The sequence below is a fragment of the Pelodiscus sinensis genome, chromosome 26 (genome assembly GCF_052426305.1).
Source record: "Pelodiscus sinensis isolate ZL-2025 chromosome 26, ASM5242630v1, whole genome shotgun sequence".
Taxonomy (NCBI): Eukaryota; Metazoa; Chordata; order Testudines; family Trionychidae; genus Pelodiscus; species Pelodiscus sinensis.
Genome location: NC_143077.1, coordinates 16,990,452 through 17,005,278, shown reverse-complemented (window position 1 = coordinate 17,005,278; position 14,827 = coordinate 16,990,452). Strand labels below are relative to the sequence as shown.

At 47.0% G+C, this 14,827-nt stretch overlaps 1 protein-coding gene and 1 long non-coding RNA gene across 2 annotated transcripts in view; one reads left to right on the top strand and one right to left on the bottom strand.

Moving 5' to 3' along the window:
* The window catches only part of MATN1 (matrilin 1), a 47,452-nt gene extending 39,353 nt beyond the window's left edge, over positions 1–8,099 (top strand). Inside the window, exons 6-8 of the mRNA XM_006134553.5 lie at positions 1,249–1,401; positions 2,327–2,407; positions 6,431–8,099. Coding sequence (XP_006134615.1) covers positions 1,249–1,401; positions 2,327–2,407; positions 6,431–6,480 — 284 coding nt within the window. The 3' untranslated portion in view covers positions 6,481–8,099. The remainder of the gene's footprint in view (positions 1–1,248; positions 1,402–2,326; positions 2,408–6,430) is intronic.
* A 1,553-nt stretch (positions 8,100–9,652) lies between these two features.
* LOC142819942 (uncharacterized) lies at positions 9,653–14,102 on the bottom strand. Its single transcript, XR_012897625.2, has 3 exons — positions 13,557–14,102; positions 11,153–11,251; positions 9,653–10,610 (listed from the first exon to the last, which is right to left on the bottom strand). It is a non-coding gene; the product is annotated as an uncharacterized LOC142819942 (long non-coding RNA).
* Positions 14,103–14,827: the final 725 nt, after the last annotated feature.

Genomic DNA, 14,827 nt, shown 5'->3' with positions numbered 1-14,827 from the left:
TGGCAAAACTCCCATTAATGTACCGCTGGTCAAAACTAGTTTTCCATGCCTGCAAAACTTTTGAGATTTCATAAAAATTTCCCCCCTCCAAAACTGGAACAAAAATCAAACAAAATTGAAATTTTTTTGAGATAAAAAACTCAATTTGGATCAATGAAAACATGTTTCTATTTTAACCTTTTAAATATTTGACTATTGCTTTTTTCTATCATTAGTTTAAATGTCAAAATCAAAAGTAATTTTGAACAAGAAAACCTGAATTTTTCATTTGAAAAAAGTTGAAATGAAACTTTTCAACAATTTCAAACCTTTGTCCCCTTCAGTTTTATTTGTGAGTTGCAAAATTGAAAACCCCGTTATAAGAAAATACAGAAACTGACAGTAAGAATCCCACTGACTAAGACGCGAACTCAAACAGTTTGGCTAAAAATCCAAACAGCAATCAAATCATCCGGTTAGGGATGCCAGATGTTCCAACAACAATACCGGACACACTTGACATTAGATGACAATCGACATTCCATCGCATTTAGAACATACTGGACATTGATATTTTCTCAATTTGTTTCCCAAACAGAAAACTCAAATACTGGACTGTCCGGTTCAAAGCCAGACACCTGGTAACCCTACATCTAGCTGACACAGAGGAAGTTATTTTTCCTCCCAGTTTCCCCTTGCTCCAATTAACACTGCCCATGTGCCCTGATAGCGGGTGAACATCGTCACGGCCTGCTGCATAGTGCGGAACAGCAATCCTCTTCCTGGCTCAGCTTCTGCCAGCTCACACAGGGCATAAGGCCCTTAGAAAAGCAACTGCCCTGCCTGCTTGCTCATGGCCTAGGACCCCGAACTACCACACAAACTCCAGAAGTGTCTGGGTGTGGAGCTCTAAATCTGCCCAGAAACAGTAACACTCAGCTCACTCCTACCTTCCGCACAGGGGTCTCTTAAAGAGATAGCTCCCTGTTAGGTGCATGCTTTGCATTAAACAGCCATAGCAGCAACCGTTCCATGAGTCCCTGCAGCTGAGGGAGTTAAAACACAATAACTCCACATGCAAATGATGTTACTGTTCTCAAGTGCCCATCTTTGAGCATTTGGTCCATGGCTTTGTGCAGGGCGGGTGCCCTGGTTTGTATGCAGCACATCGTGTGCCAAAAGCCAAGCAAGATGTACAAGCTGGCTGGGTTCTTGTTGCTGTTCTAATGAGCCGGTGGCAGTGGGACTGACATTCCTCCTTGCTTTCAGGCTTTAAGATGTTTGCCGTAGGAGTGGGCAATGCAGTTGAAGATGAATTAAGGGAAATTGCCTCAGAGCCAGTGGCAGAGCACTACTTCTACACTGCTGATTTCAAAACCATCAACCAAATTGGGAAGAAATTGCAGACAAAAATCTGTGTGGGTGAGTAGGGGAGAGAGCAAGAAGATGTTTATAGTTGTAGAGATTGCAGATGGAAAACAGTGAGCTCGGAAGTAGGGGGAGAACACACCTAAAAGGTTTTCTCTAAAAGATGGTGGGTGCTTGTGGGTTGGTTGGTTTTTGGGGAGGTATGTGATTTTTTGAGTTCTCTGTTTTTGGTGGGGGTGGAGTCAAAATGTTTTGATAGAAAAAATGTTAGTCTGCCCAAATCAGAATACTTCGTACTTCTGCCCTAGTGTTTTTCAGTCAAAAGTCACAGCATCCTTTTAAAGCAGAAATTCATTAACACCTCACAGCCTTCCTGAACTCCACCATCCAGGAATTTCTCTAGGAGTCTCCATCCCTGGCCAGTTAAACTTGCTCTCTCAGCCCTTTTGCCGCCGGAATGACACAAAGGCCTGTGCTCTAGTCACGTACCTGATTTAGGTCTTTTAATTGGCTGGGAGAAGCCAGGTGCCACACTCATTTCCGTTTGTCTGTAATACAATCCCTTTTGAAAACAACATGTGGTCAATTCCAAAATTTCAGGGAATGGTCGAGACATGAATAAGTAGAACCCTACAGATTTTTTTTTTTTTTGCAGAAAATCAGAAAAGCCATTTCTGTGTAACAAGGATTTTAAAAGTCCTAGTTAAATCATTAATGTAATAAAAATGTGGCTAATACACCGAGCTTGGTCTACCTAGAGAGTCACACACAATGACATGTGTGACTAGTTAGTTTAAGGTTAAACTCAGCAATAGCCATTCAGAGAACCTAGATGAATGATGTATTCGTTTTCCCAAGACCTCTGGCGGGAGAAAAGGTTTTCACTTTATCTCATTTGCCACATAGTTTAGATTTTGATATATTCTTTTCTTGCTCTGTCTGATGGCTGATTCATCATTGCCTTTGTTCTTGTTTACAGAGGAGGACCCATGTGAATGTAAAGCCATTGTGAAGTTCCAGACAAAAGTAGAGAACCTCATAAAGTCATTAACAAGAAAACATATCCTTTGAAGCAACTTATTTTCACAATATTGGGTTCCATTTTCTGGAGAGTACAGATTAGCCAGAATTTCCAACCAGAGAGACATATTAGTGCATTGGTCAAGAAACCGGAGTAGGAGTCAGGAGATTTGGGTGCTGTATAAAGATCCATTGCATGTATACAGAGAAGTTAGACAAAAACATAAAGTATTCTTGCCAGAAGGCTGCAACAGACACACAAGAATCCCAAAACAGAGAGAGACAAAGCAAGCTGCTCCCTAAAAGCAGAGTGGCACAGTTCAAACCACCTTGCTCTAGGCCAGGGGAGGGCAATCATTTTCACAGAGGGGGGGGCCACTTCACAAATTTTGGTATGTGGTCACCGGCCGGTTTTAGGCCCCCAGAAAGGGTGGGGCCTCAAGCAGAAGGGGTGGGGCTGGAATCTACAGGGAGAAACAAAGAGAGTGTGAGTGTGAAAGAGATAGAATTTGTGCTGCAGATTGATTGTGCGTGTCAGTGTGTGTGTGTGTGTGTGTATATGTGCAACAGTGACTGTGCGTGTGGCACAGGTACAGTGTGTCACAGACGGGGTGAGTGACAATGAGATAGGGAGTGTGTGTGCTGGCTGATGCTTGGTAAGTTTCTGAGAGGCCAGGCACTGTCTCTTTAAGGGAAATCTGCCCTGTTCCATTGTCTCCACCATCCAGCTTTGCACTCTTCCGGGTCACTTACCATCCACACTTCAGATTGGAGCAGCTCCACTGTGTGTCTCCCTCTCCCTCACCCCTGTGCTGCAGCGATGGGGTACAGGGCAGAGGAACACTTCAGCTCTCCCCTCTCCGCTCCACAGGTAGCAGGAGAATTGAGAGGAGGGGAGGGGCAGCTGAAGACAGGCTGCCAGCTGTAAGTATTCACCTCTGCTAATCAGCTGGGTGGGTCGGAGAGAAAGGCTTGGTGGCCCACATCCGGCCTCAGGGCCTGAGTTTGTCCACCCATGGTCTAGGCTGTCTGCGGACTGACTGAGCTCATCCTTCCTTGCAGAGCCCCCTAGACTGCACGTTGTCCCAAGAAACCTGTTTCAAATTAAAGAGATGAGCTATAGGTCCAATGCTGCTTTCTACTACAACACATTCTGTATGGGGATTCTATTCACAAAGAAGGCAGCGCCTGCAAGGCAGACAGGACATGGCAGGAGAACAAGACAGACAAACAGGATGGCACTTGCCGAACAATGACAAACAACAGTGGTGTGCAAGCACCACAGCAAAGAGAAGTTTTCAGGAGGGATTTGAAAGACATTATGGTGGCAGCTGTAGGGCTAAGATGGGGAGTTTTCCCCATGCACACAAGGCATGTTTTGTTGCACATGCCCATGAGAGCAGGAGCAGTGGGGAGTGGAATGGGAATTAGTCATGGAAGGCTGGACAGTCAAAGGGAGTTTTGAGGAGGGACCTGAAGTAGGACTAAGACTTCCTGCCATGCCAGAGGAGGGAGGCTCTCTTAGCGGGTAAATAAAAGAGCACCCAAGAGTAGAGAAAAGAAAAGAAAGTAAGAGAAGAGGTGTGGGCAGACCACATTGCTCATGAGAGGCCCTGCTGAAAGGTGCATACTAAGTACAAATCTACAAGTGTGTCATCACAAAGAGATGCTGCTTTCAGTATGCAATTGGTGCCTGTTCCTACTGAGTTGATGGCAAAACTCCAGTTCACTTCAGTGAGAACAGGAGAATTGTATTTCATCATAGACAGACCTTCAATTTAGCAGACAAGGGTAGAACGAGAAACAGTGGCTGGACGTAGAAGTTGGAGAAATTCCAGATGGAAATAAGTCACAACTTTTTAATAGTAAGGGTAATTGATAAACCACTGTGTGAACTCACTGAGGGCATGTCTACACTAGGACATTATTTTGAAATAACTTATTTCGAAATAACTCCCAAAATAACAATTTAAAAATGGCATGTCCACACTACAGGGAAGCCTTGAAATTAATCTGAGGCATGCTCCCTTAATGTGGATGTGCTACCTCGATGTAGAGCCCCAGGAAGTATGGGGGAGTAATTACTCTGAATGATTCTGGGGAGTAGTTATTTCAAAATAGCAGCAGTGAAGCGTCCACACTACCGCTATTTCAAAATAATTATTTTTGAAATAACTATTTCAAAAAATGTGTTCTTCCTTGTGGAAATCAGGAGCTATTATTTTGAAATAACCAGCCCTTTATTCTGAAATAACGGGCTTGGTAGTGTGGATGCTCCGCTTGTTATTTCAAAAATAGCCAATTAGCCCGTCATAAGACGGGATTTTTAGGTCTCTCCTCCACGTCGGTCTTCTCTCCTGAGCCTCCGGTCTCTCGCTCCGTCTCTCTCTCTCTTCTCCTCCTACTGCCTCTCCCCCTCTCAGCTCTCCTCTGCCTCCTGCCTCTCTCTTTCTCTTCTCCTCCCCCTCCTGCCTCTCACTCGGGTGACCACAGAGCCCAAACAGTCCGTGCTGCATGGGGAGCGTGGAGCCCAAATGGTCGCTTTCACCACTTGCTCCCACATGGCGGCCCGGCTGAGCGGTGCAGAAGTCAGCCGAGCGCCACGGCGGGAGGCAAAGGGGGACGGGGCGGTGACGTTCACAGCCAGGGGGCGAGGTCTGGAGCTACTGTCATGCTGCATGACACCACCCCACCACCCTTCGCCTCCCGCCGTGGCGCTCAGCTGTCTTCTGCATCACTCAGCCGGGCCGCCACGGGGGAGCCCAAACGGCCGCTTGCTGTGCTTGCTCCCCCGTGGCGGCCCGGCTGAGCGGCGCAGAAGTGGCGGGGGAGCAAGCAGCTCAAGCAGCCATTTGGGCTCTGGACTCCCCATGCAGCCCAGGCATTTCAGGCAACAGCGCCCCGCAGAGGGAACAGCCAGCGTTTCAGCGTTACAGACTCTCCGACACTGGGCTACTATATGTATGACTAGCCAATTAGCCCATCATAAGACGAGATTTTCAGGTCTTCTCTCCTGAGCTCTCTTGCTCCATCTCTCTCTCTCTCTCCTCCTACTGCACCCCCCTACCCCCTCGCCAGGTCTGCTTCCCGCCCCCCTTCCTCTGTCCCCCCCTCCTCCCGTCCAGCCCCCCGGCCCCGATCCCCTGCCAGCTCTGCTTCCCGCCCCCTCTTCCTGCCAGCCAACCCCACGGCCCCCAGACACTCCCCCCCGCCAGCCCTGCTTCCCACCCGCCTTCCTCCGGGCCCTTCCATCCTCCTCTCCAGCCCCACAGCCCCCGATTCCCCCCAGCTCTGCTTCCCGCCCCCTTCCGGCCAGCCATGCCCCCCTCCCGGCTGGTTTCCCCCTCCCCCCAGACAAGTGTGTCCATTTTTTTAGCGGGGTCTACCTGGCAACACTAGCCGGGGCCCAGCTGAGCAGACCCCAAACAGCCACTTGCCGCCGCTTGCTCCCCCGCCGGGGCCCAGCTGAGACTCACAGACACTGGGCTACTATATATATGATAACTCCCTAGAGTAGGCCAGGGCTGAGGGATAAGGTAGATTCCCCATCACTTTCCACTGGAACTGGATGTCTTTCTACGTGAGATGCTATAGTTCAGCCTCAAGTTACCAGCCCCGCCCTGAGTGTCACATAGTATATCCCCTCCTCTAAAGGTATCATTGGTGAAATTCTATGGCTGATGTTATACAGGACGTCAGACTATATCGATGTTTTTCAGTCTCTGCTTCACAACCCCCACAGGAGGCACAAAAAGGTTACAAGGGATTGAGAATTTTATGAGAATCTAAAATAAAGAAAATCTTCTCTCCCCACAAGCTCATCTTCCAAGATCATCACCTCAAAACACATACACATTGTTATGTGTTTCACTCTTGCTTTGATAGCAAATGTACGGTGGTTGGCCATTGTTTTCCTTGGAATGAACGATGACTTTTCAGGTGATAAAACCACTGACTTGATTTTTGTAACTGGCCAGATCCTCAGCAGACATACATTGGGGTATCTCCACTAACTTTGATGCATGAAGTGCATTGCTACCTTTATTCCTTAACTCTTGCTCACTGGAAGCTGTGACAAAAAGGATTGCAGCCCTGGAAAACAAGATCATCTAAACACCCAGAACACTATGATATTGCTCCATCCTAACAGAAGAGAATTGTGCCAGGAGATCTTCGTGCAGACAGAGGAGCAGTTCAGCTGCAGCGCTGCATCCAGCTTTCTAAATTTAAAAAAAGAAAAAGAAAAAAATAGTCTAATCTAGCTGCCTTCTTCTAAAAAGGAAACATTATAATGTTAGAGCAGGCATTATAGTAAAGGGCAAAGCACTGTGAATCACTGTGTGCCCAAATGCATTAACGTCCCTTGCATCCTATAGTATGAATATATAAAAACTCAGAAATATATTTTTTAATCTAAAGCTTAATATATATATATATATATATTGTTACTAAGTACTTGATTATGAGTTCTGTGAATCCTTGCGGTATTCTGCATCTTTTGTTTCTGTGCGTACTGTAATTTTATTTAAAAATCAAATTGGATTAAAAACAACTCGGATCTCTAGTGTGGAACCCCCTCTCCCCCAAGACAACCAATGTATTATTATAAGGACAAAGTAAGTAGGTGAAACTAAGCAGTGAGTGCTGAGTGTGGCATTTGAAATGTGCTAGGATGGGACATTCCTACAGCCAGGTTTGACCCACAGCTGCTGTACTGTAGATGAAAGTAAGCTTAGTTCTCCCAGGGTACATCTACACTGCGGCGCTATTTCCGGATATTCCAGTATTCCAAAATAGCTATTCTGTGTCTTTTGAGCAAGCCCGTTATTTTGAAATGTCATGGGCTCACTATTCCAATGTCCCTGTAAACCTCATTCCACAAGGGTTAAGGGACGTGTTGGAATGTGGTTTATTTTGAAATTAAATTATGAAATAAGCTATTTCAAAATGAACTTGAAATAAGCTACGCAATTTGCTAAGGGTGCAGTGTAGATGCATCCTCAGTCAATTTACACCCCTGTAATATATTGGCTAAGCCAGCACCTGTCCCATGTTTAGCCTTCCATGGTGAAGTCCTGAAATGCACAATGAACTTGGCTCTGCATGGCTTTATGTCACACAAGGTAGTGCTACCAACACCAACCCCATGGGACATGCTGTTACCCAACTGCTTGGCTGTGCGGTTCCTTCTGGCAGCATTCTCAAAAAATGCAGTTCAAGCTTAAACTGTATTAAAACCTAAGACAAAGACACGGTGCAGTAAGCTGCAATCAGAGATGCTGTCAATGGAATTAGGCTATAGGTACTATGATGTTCTCTCTCCCTGCAGGGCACCAGCTTCCTCTTCCACCCATTTCTGGAGGCATCTGTGAATTCTTATGTTGACCATCTCATCTCAAAGTGCTAGTGTTAGAGCCATTCTCCTTCCCCAGCTGGTGGTGACCCTGTCTATACAAACAACCAGCCTGGTCCCGAGGTGTCTGATACTGCATGCCACACCTAGTCATAGTCTCCGTGAGAAGCAAGGAACATCCAGTCTCAGCGATGCATGCCATGTTATGCATCCCTCCAAATGTGAGCATGAGTGGTTGGGTTTGGGAATTATTATTTTTTTCCTGTCAGAATATTTATACTGGAGTGTATGTAAAAAGCTTTTCAGAATAACTGAAGCTTGTTCAGAAATGTCACCATAGATGACGTTTTTGGATGGAAGAAAAAATTAAAAAGTTTGCTCCAAACTTTGAAAGGCTGGTTGTTTTGTGTTACCGGTTGTAATTATTTTGGTAATTATTCTATTATGTTCAGTGCCCAAAACGTTCAGTAAACTTATATTGACCGAGGCTCCTGTCAGATTTGTACCAATGGGAGTTAATGGAAAGGCTCTCAGGAAAGGCACCACTGTGAGAGGGTCTGTGGATTAAGTCAAGTTCCTGTACTGAAGAGTTTGCAATCTAAGAGTACGTCTACACTAGCTCGTTAGTTCAAGCTAGGTAGGGTAATGAGGGCAAGCGGAGTTGCAAATGAAGCCTGGGATTTAAATATCCCGGGCTTCATTTGCATGTTCCCGGGCGCCGCCATTTTTAAATCCCCCTTAGTCCGAACTCCGTGCCCACGGTTACACGGTTACCTACGGAGTAGGTAGTTTGAATTAAAGATCCTAATTCGAACTACCATTACTTTTCATTCCTACCTCCGTGTCGCATAGGGCTTCATTTGCAACTCAGCTTGCCCTCATTACCCTACCTAGCTTGAACTAATGAGCTAGTGTAGACGTATCCTAAAGGGCTAATTCTGCCCTCTGATATATGGGTGTAAATCTGAAATAACTCCACTTATTTCCTACTCTAGCATTATACCCATGTATCCCAATGCTAATAATCTTGTAAACCCCTAATGGTATGAGTAATTCCTATCCACTGCTTTCTGTGGGTCTATTTACTAGGCTAATATTCTATACAGTGCTACAGACTTTCTTAAAGAAGAGCCATTTATTATAGAACACAGCTAAAATTGCAGCCAATCAAATAGGCTTGCATATTATTAGAGTCCCAGCTTTGTCTCTTTTGTTTACCATTGAGTCCACCCAGCTTGTGTCTCCAAACAGCAAGGAGTGACATAGAGCAGTTTAAAATTATACTGCAACTAAATATATCAGCACAGACAGAGACTACTTAGGGAATTAGGAGAGTTACAGGATAGGATCCTGAATGGATATACAGTCTTTGGCTAGGTCTACACTGCAAGGATAAGTTGGAAAATGAAATGCAATTTGAGGTACGCAAATTGCATATCTTTTTCTGCTTTACTGTCAAAAGAGGCTTTTCTGAAATTTGGTGCATCTACACAGTGCCAGATTTCAGAAAAATGTGCTTTTTCGACATGTCCCTTATTCCTCTTCAAACAAGGTTTACAGGGACAGCGAAAGAGTGAGTCTGTTTTTTTTTTGAAAAATTTCCCGGAAAAGCAGTGTAGTCTAGATTCAGCCTTAGTTTCAGTCATATGGGGCAGAATATAGTCAAAAGAAAGTAGAGAAAAAGGAAATAAGTAACATCACAAAAAGTTGGTGTAGCACAGATGAAGCATATGCAGGGTTCATGCTGGCTGGATGAGCTGTTGCTACTATTCTCTCTCTCTTAATTTTACATATTTGTATAATGGCTGCATCCCGTATTGACAAATCCAATGGAATGTCACTGCTTTGACTGCTTCAGCCATAATTTTCCGGCAACATAAACACAAAGGCACAAAAGCATGTGCACACGCAAACACACACACACACACACACACACACACACACATTTAGCCAGATGCAAAGAAGAATTAGATATTTATAGGAATAAGAAGGACATCTAGATTTATAATAGCTACAGTGAACAAAAGGAGCATTGAAAGGGAGATAAAAGCTCATTTTGTAGGGTTTAAAAGCAATCTTGATTTGGGAGTAGGAGGAAACATTCATGAAGCAAATATTTTCTATCTGCCTATTGCAGCATTTCTTGCATCTCTGTTTTTACATCTGGTGCTAGCCTATGTCAGAGACAGGATACTGGACTAGGCAGACCATGAGTCCATTATGTCGGCTCCTATTCCTATCTCTTGGGGTGAACTGCAAATCACTAAGGACTGATGACCATGGGACAACAACTGCAATTGCAAACTATGTAACCCACATCATGTTAGATCAAACCTCAGACTGCTGCCATTTGTTAATTTCCTCCAGGGTAGATGGACCCAGCATCACTGAATTATCCCAGAGAAGTTATTTTTTATTGCATCTGTAGATCTCATTTAGTTTCAGTGTCTGATTTATACATAACCAAGGCTGAATCAATACCTCCAGGATGCACATACAAAAAGAACATGTTTAGGGTTTTGCTCATATTGCTATGCAATGCCAGAAGCACTCAGGACATAAGCCTAACATCAGCCAAGTAGGAAAATGACCTATTTTAGTGGTTACCCCTAGGAAAAATACAGTCACATATAAAAATATAACCTAACTCTTGCAATTTGAACACCTCCCTCAAATCTCATGGACTTCAGCACATCTCACAGGATTGGGCATTACTGGATAACTGCCATGCAGATTAGGAAATGATCCAAATATATCCCCAAAAGATGGAATGTACAGAAACTACCAATGGAAGAAAGCTCTTTGGTTGTCTTGCCCATCTTCTTACAGCACGTCATCTAGTGCTTCCTCCAGGCTAGTTTCAAATGTCCCCAGGGATGGAGTTTTCTCACTGTGAGAAAGATTTAGCTGATACTCAGGATAAATTCTCCCATTCACAATCCTGTCACGTTGCTCTTTGCCCCTTCCAGGCTAGTGTTAAGTCTGTCTCAGTCCTGGTATAGAGCTCTGGAGGTGTTTGCCTTTAAATTCTATCCTTCTGCTTGTGTTTCCAAATACATCTTATCCCCTTCTTGGGGCTTAAACTACTTCCCCAGTTGCAGTGGGAGGACCCAGGCCTGCCACTCTGGGTCCCAAACCAGAGACCCTACAAATAGCAGCCACATGCTGCTTCTTGCAGTAACTGTTCCTGCTATTCCCTGGGCCAATTCCCACATAGCCCCTTCCCTTTCACCCTTACCTCGGGGTTCTCTGTCTGTTTCCTGCCTGTGTAGGATCTCTCCCACGTCCCCTAGCCTGGAGAGCCTCACCACCTCCCACTCTTTCCTCTCCCTTCCAGTCCCAGCCACCAACTGACCTATTCCTCATGACCACTCCCCAAATAATTCCTCTTCTTTCTCAGTGTTTGCACTTACCAAATACTAGTAGGCTTACCTGGCATGCATTGCCCAGATCCTTCAAGGCAGGGGGCTGGCAATGTGAGGAGTGCAGGAGTCAGGGCAGGACCTTGAGATGTGGGGGTAGTTCAGCAGGCTGGGGAGGTGCAAGAGTGAGGGTTAGGAATGAGACGGGCCACAGAGTAGGGGGTCCCATGTGGCACAGGCCTTTTCTCTCTCTCAGTATGCTGGCAGGCCAGATGAGCCTCAGCCCTGCTAGCCATGCTGTTGGTGGTACGGCTGCCCCCCATGGACACTGCAGGATAGCTCTCCACTGTGGGCTCACTGCCCCCAGTGGCAACTCTTAGATCACATCCCTTCGAACAGCAGATCCTCCCTCTTCATGTTATGGAAAGCTTTCCTTTTCCCAGGCTTCCGGTTGTCCTGGCACAATCAAATCCTGACCTTGCTAGGAGAAGAGGAAGCTGCCTACTGAATTTGGTGGCCCCAGCTCTTACTGTTTAGGAACAAATGAGCTTGCAGATAGACACACTCTAAAGTATACAGGCAGTCCCCGGGTTACATGGATCCGACTTACATCGGATCCCTACTTACAAACGGGGTGAGGCAACCCCGCACTAGCTGCTTCCCCCAAGCAGACGAGGGAGACACGAAGCTAGCGCCCCCCTCCCCCCCCAGCAGGCCAGGGAGACGTGGAGCAGCTTTTCTCAGCAGACACCTCAGCTTGAGAATAAAGGACAGAGGGTATGTCTACACTACCCCGCTAGTTCGAACTAGCGGGGTAATGTATGCATACCGCACTTGCTAATGAAGCCCGGGATTTGAATTTCCCGGGCTTCATTAGCATAAGAGGGGAGCCGCCATTTTTAAATCCCCGCTGCTTCGAACCCCGTGTAGCGCGGCTACACGGGGCTCGAACTAGGTAGTTCGGACTAGGGTCCTATTCCGAACTACCGTTACTCCTCGTGAAACAAGGTGTACCGGTAGTTCGGAATAGGCACCCTAGTCCGAACTACCTAGTTCGAGCCCCGTGTAGCCGCGCTACACGGGGTTCGAAGCAGCGGGGATTTAAAAATGGCAGCTCCCCGCTTATGCTAATGAAGCCCGGGAAATTCAAATCCCGGGCTTCATTAGCAAGTGCGGTATGCATACATTACCCTCCTACTTCGAACTAGGAGGGTAGTGTAGACATACCCTGAGGGAAGCAAGGTGTGGGAGAATAAAACTGAGCTCTGGAGAAATGTTTGGCTCGAGTTTCCCCTACAATATGTACCAGTTCTGACTTACATACAAATTCAACTTAAGAACAAACCTATAGTCCCTATCTTGTACATAACCCGGGAACTGCCTGTATATACAAGCATGGCAATTTGAGTTTGAATTCTCACTCTAAATAAAGTTTGGGTTTAGGCCCATTTCTAAACAACATAACCAAAAAACACCACCACACACAGAGCCTTCCTTGGGCTGCTTGTAGATTTCTCAGAAGCCCAGATTGGCTAGATTGGGGGTACATCTAGACTGGTGGGTTTTTCCAGGATACCAGATCTGAGAAAAACTCCGCTGCATCCAAGGAATGCGTTTGCTCTTTCGCTTTTTTTTCTGGAAGAGCTCTCTCTTTTGGGGAGCTCTGTATATCTTGTTCTACGAGGAATAAGAGCTCCGCCGAAAGAGGAGGCTTTTCCACCATTTGGCCCCGTCTAGATGGGACGAAATGGCGGAAAAACCTCTTCCGCAAAAGCAATTGGAAAAAGCTACGCAAATGGCTCTCTGCTTTTTCTGATAAAAGGGTGTAGTCTAAACCTAGCCTGAGAACACTGGCCACTAAGCCAATCATCCCTTAGCCCTGCTCCTTGTGTACACCCCTCTTTCTGGGGCTGCAATGAAGGAGAGAAAAAGGGTTGCTGTCATGGGGTTTCCTAGTGCCTGGGGCACCCCTAGTAATTCTCCGTAAAGTACAGCCCCTAATGTCAGGCTTTGTTTCCAAATTGGATTCACCCCCTATTAGGGTCAATACTGCTGCTTAGGCCTAATCATCAGTATAATGCACCCCTATTAGGATCAATATGGCCTTTGCGGCCTAGTCACTAGTCCAATTCACCCCCTATTAGGGTCAATACAGCCTCTTGGGCCTAGTCACAAATCTAGTCCATCCCTATTAGGGTAAATACGGCCTTTGCAGCCTAGTCACAAACACAGCTCCCCTCCCCCAGGGTACAGACGACCTTGGAGGCCTGGTTCCCTGATAGGCCTCCCCAGGAGCCTGGAGCTGGGTTGCTGTGGGGTGGGGGCAGTAGGGGGACTCGGGCCCTCCCTCTCCACTGGGTCCCAGCCCAGGACCTTGTTGGCAGCAATAGCATACGCTGCCTGCTCAGCGGGGATTCCACCCAAAGAGCACTGAGCTCCTGGAGGTCAGTCCCCCTCCCTGGGCTCCTTCGTACCATCTCTGGGTATTGTTCTGGTCTTGGGGCCTGGCTCAGTGAGTTGGGGCATCGTAGGGGTCTTCCCGAGCCGGGGCTGTCACTGCAGCTGCTGCGGTTGCTGCTGCTCCTGGGCTGCTGCTGCAGCGGCGGTGGTGGTGGCTGTTGCAGGGGCTGCTGCTCCTAGAGCTGCTGCGGCGGTGGTGGTGGCTGTTGCAGGGTCTGCTGCTTCTGGAGCTGCTGCAGCAGTGGTGGTGGTGGTGGTGGCTGTTGCAGGGGCTGCTGCTCCTAGAGCTGCTGCGGCAGTGGTGGCGATGGCCTCTGCAGGGTCTGCTGGCTCCTGGGGCTGCTGCAGTGGCGGTGGTGGTGATGGCCGCTGCAGGGTCTGCTGCTCCCGGGGCTGCTGCTGCAGCGGCGGTGGCAGGGGCTGCTGCTCCTGGAGCTGCTGCAGCAGCGGTGGTGGTGATGGCCGCTGCAGGGTCTGCTGCTCCTGGGGCTGCTGTGGTGGTGACAGTGGCTACTGCAGGATCTGCTATTGCTGCAGCGGTATCTGATCTGGAGCCCATAACTGAGCTCCTTCCCCTCCGGCTGTATGCCCAAGCTGCCCCGTGTAGCCCTCTTTTATCCCAGCGCAGCTGGAGCATGCCCAGCAGGCTACAGGGGGTGTGGCCTCCTTTGCCCTCAGAGTCGAGTTAACCCCTTCTAGTCTAGTGCGGGAGAGGCTCGCCCCGTCACAGTTGCATACATCTTCATTGATCTTTCATCAGCACGATTTCTCCTGAGACAACTGCATCTGTGTAGAAATCTTTTACAGCAGATGGCAAGAATCTGACCCATAATATTAACTGCACTACTAGCATCAGATATTTGCCTGAGAGTCGACTCATCCCTCAGAAATGTGCACTGATACCTCTAGCCATTATTTCTCTACGTCTTTTCCCGTGTCACATGATTACTGTTTTTCCTTCACTCCGTCATGTGATCAACGGCAATTAGCTCCAGCACTGTAATTATTTTTTGCATAAACAATAGGATTGCAGCTCTCGCCAATTAGCACCTTTATTTATTTATCTTTTAAATCACTGGATGTCTAATTTTAACATCAGGAGATAAAAGGGGAATCTGGACTGAGTGCTGAAGCAGACAGAGAGACAGCTGTAATGGCTCATTGAGTGCTGCAGGCACCATTATCCCAATGTAACAGGTTGATTACTCCTTAGACTGGGTAAAGCTTTCAACATGCCCGAATTGATACCATCCCGGAAAAACTATGCCACATCCAGGGAACACTT